The sequence below is a fragment of the Poecilia reticulata genome, linkage group LG15 (genome assembly GCF_000633615.1).
Source record: "Poecilia reticulata strain Guanapo linkage group LG15, Guppy_female_1.0+MT, whole genome shotgun sequence".
Lineage (NCBI taxonomy): Eukaryota > Metazoa > Chordata > Actinopteri > Cyprinodontiformes > Poeciliidae > Poecilia > Poecilia reticulata.
Genome location: NC_024345.1, coordinates 20,855,010 through 20,862,131, shown reverse-complemented (window position 1 = coordinate 20,862,131; position 7,122 = coordinate 20,855,010). Strand labels below are relative to the sequence as shown.

General features: G+C 44.8%; 1 protein-coding gene across 1 annotated transcript; it reads right to left on the bottom strand.

The window, feature by feature from the left end:
• Positions 1-3,138: 3,138 nt before the first annotated feature.
• Positions 3,139-5,469, bottom strand: LOC103477179 (kinesin-like protein KIF20B). Its single transcript, XM_008430119.2, has 4 exons — positions 5,248-5,469; positions 5,066-5,165; positions 4,497-4,654; positions 3,139-3,279 (listed from the first exon to the last, which is right to left on the bottom strand). Exons 1-4 carry the CDS (start codon positions 5,452-5,454, stop codon positions 3,199-3,201), a joined length of 546 nt encoding a protein of 181 aa, XP_008428341.1. The 5' UTR covers positions 5,455-5,469; the 3' UTR covers positions 3,139-3,198.
• Between the last annotated feature and the right edge of the window lie 1,653 nt (positions 5,470-7,122).

Sequence of the window (7,122 nt, the reverse complement as noted above, 5' to 3'; positions counted from 1 at the left end):
GGAGGAAACCCATTTCGGCCGCTTGTACCCGTGATCTCGTTCTTTCGGTCATGACCCAAAGCTCATGACCATAGATGAGGGTGGGAACGTAGATCGACCGTAGCATCTATTTTTCTCTCTATAGATTCTACACCTGGCCTGCCGTTCTGATTGGCTGTGGTCTCTTCCTGGAGGACGACATTGGCTGACATGATGCTGCCATTACCTAACCGTTCACCTTTTCACTTCCATGAACATGGAAAGTTCTCCTGATCAGTTGACCTGTTGTGTCTCTGCTCCGTCGTCTCTCAGCTCCAGTCGGTCGTGGCAGATGGCTGCTGGTACTGGGCCCGGTTCTGGTTCTGCTGGAGGTTTCTTCCTGTTAGAGGGCAGTTCTTCCTCTCCACCGTCACTACATGCAAGCACTGGGTGAGGGACTGCTGTAAAGTCAACCACTCAACACAAGTGATTTGCTGTCGCCCCCTGCTGGTCAGGAGGAGTGAATGTTGCAAGCAATGACTCCAGACAATCAGCTCAGTCCATTGAACAATACAGAATATAAGCAAGAAAGAGATTATTACATTTTGATACCATCTTAAACCACAAATACTGTTAAAATGTACATTTTCTGTGTGCAACTATCACGTTTTCAACATTAGACTGAATCAATACGGACGTCCCCTTATGGATTTCAATAACTCTTCACTCCTTTCAGAGCCTGAGATTTATTGCTGGTGTTTTTCAGAGAAGAAAAGCAACACATAGAAAACATTTGAAACTCATTACATCAGAGCAGTAAACTGTCATGAAACAGATCCATGTTTTCTGATTTCTGGTTCAATACAAACAAGTTTCAGACAAACTCAGCAGATTTCTGAATTAAAAGCTCCCATTCCATCAATATCCTGCAGGTAGATCTGTAGCCATCAAAAGTTAGATAAACTCATGTTATTTTAAAAGGGCTGCACAGTGGCGCAGTTGGTAGAGCTGTTGCCTTGCAGCAAGAAGGTTCTGGGTTCGATTCCCGGTCTTTCTGCATGGAGTCTCCATGTTCTCCCTGTGCATGGTGGGTTTTCTCTGGGTACTCCGGTTTCCTCCCACAGTCCAAAGACATGACTGTTGTCCAAATTGCCCCTAGGTGTGAGTGTGTGTGTGTGTGTGCATGGTTGTGTGTCCTGTGTGTCTCTGTGTTGCCCTATGACAGACAGGAATTGAGTCACTTCAGGCTGCAGTGTGAACGCAGCCGTAGATGTTCATGAATCCCGTCGCCAGGCTCAGAGGTGAGGACGGTTCCCGTCACGCAGCTTTCAGGTTCATGTTTTCCTGTGCTGAACATAATTAGAGGGAAAAGCAGCTTTCTGACATCTGAGTGCTGGAATCCAGTCAGAACGCCTCCATGATTGATTTACTGCCCGTTTCTGTGCAGAGTGACCGATCAGCTCATTTACAGGAGGGGAATATTCTTTAGCACAACTGCAGAACCGTGAATAATTAAACAAGAAACATCAACGGGAAAGAAGAAACATTTAAAAAGATGCTTTCTGAATCAAGGTTTATTTTAAATCAGTTTCTCAAACAGGGAGAATAAACATGATAAACATCCACAATAAAAAGTATTGGAACCTCCAAAAGGAGAACCAAGGAACCCAAAGACCCAACTCCAGTTTACCCACTAAGGTGAACTGGAGTCGAGCACCAGTACATCTCAGACGTAGAAATTAAAATATTGTGTTAAAGTGCAACATGTCCAGCCAGTCGTCTCAGAAAGTCAGTCAATATTTTTATTTTATTCAAGATTATTACACATATATCAAGCTTTTATTTTGTTAGTTTTAATGATTATGGTTCACAATTTAAGAAAACCCGGAGTGTCTTACAAAATAAGAGCATCACAAACTGATCAAAAATTGATGTTTAAGCTCTAAAGTCAGGTTTCTGAAAATCATCTATAGTTACCCATAATCATCAAAATTACAAATTAAAATATTGCTGTGCGAGACAACCAGCAGGAAATATTAAACTTTTATGATGCGTTAAATATATTTTAGATGAGAAAAGATGCATTTTCTGACAGCAGAGTCGGCTGTGATGTTCGTCAGCTTAACGTTGATTCTGGAAGGAGATAAAGTGCAGCAGGACCGGGTCCAGAGCCGGACCGGGTCCAGAACCGGACCGGGTCCAGAACCGAACCAGGTCCAGAGCCGAACCGGGTCCAGAGCAGGACCAGGACCAGACCAGTAGCCAGTTAAACTCATCAGAGCTCCAGAACCTCTTGGTTCTTCTGGGTTCAGATCTACATCGTAGAATCATTTCTGTCCTTCAGATCTGCAGGAATCTTCAGCCTGAAGGTTCATTTGAACGGATCATTAAATTAACTGCTTTAAAATACTAATATCAAATAGTTTTCATTTTATTTTGTTGGTTTTGTTGCAGGTCTTACAGGATTTCCTGTCGTTTAGGGGCGCAGTGTGTGACGGACACCGTTTGGTTTAATCTGTTGTTGTTGGTTTTGGGAGGAGGCAGCGTCCGACGGCCATGTTGGCGGTCCGACGGCCACGTTGGCGGTCCGACGGCCACGTTGGCGGTTCGGAGACGACATGCGACACCAGGAGATCCGGAGGAGACGGCATGAGCAGGAAGGAGGGAGACGGTTCTTCTGGGCTCTCAGGCTGCAGCCACCACTGGTCTTTATTACAGATTGTTTATTATACTAAATGCCTTCAACACGGCTGAAAATAATTTTGTTATGGATGCAACAAATGATTCCCCAGAACATGATAACTCAGAGATCCAAGATTATGTGAAGTCCAGATGGTTCAGAAAGTTCAAACTATGGTAGAAGATAATGTGAGACTTTATAGCAGCTCTCTGTGGAGAAAACATTAAATAAACTATTTTAGGACAGATGAGGGAACTGAACAGATTGCACATTAAAATAACCAGGAAGGGCTTGAGTGCTTCTAGTGTCATGAGGGCGGAGTCATTTGATCATAAACGAACACAAAGTGTAACATGAACATAAAAATACTTGGTGAAATAAACGTATTAGTGCCTACAGGCAGCATGCTGCAGGAGGGTTTTAGTGGTAACCAGATTACTGCTAATCCTCCGGCTGACCTTCAGCCTAAAGGTTAAATAAAAGCGTCTCAGACAGAAAGATATGCTCGATCATAAGCGGCTTCATTAAGACAGTAATATGAAAGCTAACTGGACACGGCGTTAGCATTTAGCCACTCTGGAGCGGAGGCGCAGCTTGATCTGTTGGCCGCCGTCGCCGTCCTTCGTCTCCTGGTTAATAATCTGAAAACACAGACAGGAGAAAACATGGCAGAGGAGGGCGGGCGTAGCAGGGGGGGCGTAGCAGAGCAGGTAACCAACAAAACCAGGAACAGGCGTTAATTAAAAAAAAATAAATGTTAGCCACTTATGAATTCAAGATGGCCACTAGGGTCACCAAGGTGAAATTACCTTTGCACTAAATCTAACAATAGTTAACACAAAAGAAAACATGAAGAGAACTCATAGAAATGATATTCACTGATTTTTTTACATTTATTTTTCAAGATGGCCACCATTGTCGTCATGGAATATAAACTTTTGCAATAAACTCACCAAGAACATGAATATGCTTGGTGTCAAATCAGAGCCCACATCTTTTGAACTGTAAAAATCATATTTTCTTCATCTTGTGTTTGACTTTTCTGGTTGGCGGTTTTCAAAATGGCCACTATAGTTGTGTTGGATTAAATGTTTATGCTGAAACCGGCAGCAGTTGTTGCCAGTGGTCGACACAGCTAACCAAAGGTTTGGGTCACTAACCACTCATTCAACAAGCAACAATCTTAGCTGCGCCAGCGTTAAACACACAGATGTAACCAGAAGCTGATGCCAAGCCACTAAATATAAAAATTAAGTTAATGCTAAACGTAAAAAATAAGCAGACGGGACAGCTGAGCAACGTTAGCAGAAGTCAACGCTGAACCACCAAATAAAGTCTCTCAGTCCGTTTCACAGCTAAATATCCTTCCAGTTCACAACTGGTGAGATTCCTGAATCGTTCAGTTTCCTGTTGGGTTTTACTTTGAAGTTGCATGAAAACAAGCGATGTGACAAAGTTTATCCAGGTCATATAAATGCCTAACATTTTATGGCAATAATTGGTTCAAAAGGCTCAAAAATGTCTGCCGTCTTGAAATCCAAGTGGCTGATGGGAAATATGAAAAACATACGACCTGAGTGCAGAACAAGGCCTTTAAAAAATATGCAGCATAATTAAAATATTCTTTCAATAGAAAATGGTAGTTTTAATGTAGTGACACCAAATGCTCCACTGAGAAGTGAACAAATAAAAACATTCATTTTCTCCATAAGGCAAACAAACCTGCATATCCAGATTTACTGTGAGGTTATCAACACGGGATAAAGATGAAAAACAACCCCAACATCTCATTTCCCAGCATTCAGAGCATTAATAAATCAGATGAAGATATGAGCCGCAGCCCCGCGGCTCCACTCACCGGGTGGGGGGGCATTTCCATGGGGCAGGAGATTTCAGGCCTGTAGAGTTTCTTTCTGCTCCTCTTGGCCGTCAAACGGAGGGGGGAGCAGGAGGAAGAGGAGGAAGAGGCTGCCTGGGCATCCACACGGCTGCTGACCAGGCTCATCATCTTCTTGGCTGCAGCAACACATCAGGATGCTTTCAGGGATTTGATCAGCATGAACAAACAGCAGCACAAAGATCCGAGGCTTGGGCAGAACAAGACCTCATTCTGAGACAGAGAGTAAAAGTTTCCGAGCTCTGATACTCAGGTTTTTGTCACCAGATCACATCATTTACTCCAAGCAGGTAAAACTCTGGCTGGTTAACGTTTCCCAGTTAAATGAGAGGTTAAAGCCCAGTGCGACACCAGTCAGGCCTTTAGCAGGACCCAGAAGATGTTTGACTCAGTGGGACTCTACTGGTACCAGGCCAGTTCAGCCTCCAGGCCCAGGCCCACCATTCACCCATTCACTCTGTGGTTGAATTGTGTTTAGTTCTGGTGAGGTCAGGCTCCCTGCTCTGGCTGAAAGGTCGTGTGTTTCTGACCTCCAGAGCCCAGCACGGTCGGGGACCTCTGCAGGAAGTCTCCGATCTTCTGCAGCGTGCCGTCCTTCCTGCCGCGGAGGCCGACCTGGGAGGTAGCGCTCTGGCCACAGGGAGGTAAAGGCGGTCAGCAGTTTGTCTCACAGCGTCCAGTTTAACAGTGACCGTTTGGTTCTGGGTGGTACCTCCTCTGTCTGCGGGCTCAGCTTCGGTGCGAGTTTGGTTCTGGTGTTCCTCCGGTTCTCCGTCTCCACTTCCTCCTGAAAACCCAGACATGACTCATCTTTAACAAGGAGCGAAAAACAACATGTTTCATAATGACAGGTTGGAGCAGATGGAGGCGGTTCTAATTCAACACAGTGCGGAGCAGCCGCGGTGAAATCACACGTCATTTAAGAGGAGAAACAAGCTGTAATTTATCGTTAGAGGCCAGGCGGAGGAGCTGGAATCACAAACTCAGACACGAGTGTTTGGCTTCCACTGAGCCTGGAGGAGAACCTGCCGTCAGCGCCAAGCACAAACCCAACCAGGTTCAACGCATTTCAGATCCAGACACTCGGCTTAAACACACCAAACATGTCCGGTCCAGTCTTCACATCCCAAACGGCCATCGAACGCATCGTCTGCTCTCCACTTCTTGGCATGTTTACTGCAGCGTGATTCAGTTGGATTATTTAAACTGTAAAACTGTAACTGTTCATAATCTAAAGATGTTCATTATTGTCAACCTTTCATCATATTTGAGAATTTTCAGAAATAAAACTGTTTTAGCAGGAAAGAGGAAAACATGTATTAATGTCCGATCAATCAATCAATGATCAGGTCTCTGTTGATTCAGATTCGTCGTCCGCAGCTCAAACTGGAAACTGTGAATTATTTAGCTACATCAGCTGACTGGTCATTTTCAATCCTCTGCTGAAGCAAAACTACATTTAAATTAAATTTGTTATATTACAGTTTTTACAGAGAAAATTGCAATCAGCATTTCAGAGTCTAGAGAAAACAGTAAATCATCAAATAAAAGCCTGATTGGTGGAAACAAAGAAGGAATGTGAAGGAGAAATCAGGCAGTTTTATTGCTGCTGGCTCATATTTTACCCAAACTCTAGATTTATTCTCTGCTGAAGGAGTTTTAAAGGATTGTAAAGTTACAGCAGTTTAAAGCCTCAGTGGATCAGTCGGGATCAAATCTTCTGCTTCCCTGCAGAGTTTTGCCACATTATCAAATCAAAGAAACGTGAATCACAAGCAGCCGCAGCAGACGAGGCCGACCTGCGAATTGGCTGATTGGTTGGGGGAGAGGAGTGGGCGGGGAATCAGGGGGAACAAAGGTCACGACCTGTGGAGTCATCAATGACTCACTGGATGGTTTTAGAGATAATCAGAGCGAGAGCGGAGGAGTGGGGCAGCAGAGAGGAGCCGAGTGTGTGAGGCGCTGTGTGTCTCACACACTGTGTGAGTGTGTGTGAGGCACACTCACACAGCGCCTGTGTGTGAGAGTGTGTGTGTGTGTGTGTGTGAGAGAGGCGGAGCAGGCGTTAACGTTGTGGAGGCGGAGGGATGAGAGATGATGAGGAGCGGAGATAAGCTGGGATTGGATGGCATGGAGTCAGTAAACACAATGGAGAGGATGGAGCAGAACCAGAGAACGAGGAGGGAAAGAAAGGAAGTGAGGGATGGAGAAGGAAGGGAGAGAATGAGGAGAGGGATAGAGAAGGAAGAGAGTGTGATGGAGAGAATGAGGAGAGGGATGGAGAAGGAAGAGAGATGGAGAGAAGGAAGAGAGWGKGATGRRKGAATGAAGAGAAACAGAGGAACAGATGTGATCTAGAGACGGTGAAATTTGTCTGGGGTTGATTTATTTCCTGTTCTGGATCCCATGTGATCCCATCAGAACCTGAAGGTCGATTCTGTCTGACCAGCTTCATCATCTCTAACTGAGCCGGTCCAGAGGAACGGTGATCAGTTTTCATGGTTACCATGGTGACAATCTGTCTGGTTATATTTAAGACTTTAGACTGAAGAAGAAAACTCGCTGGAGATGTTCGCCTACACAAAAC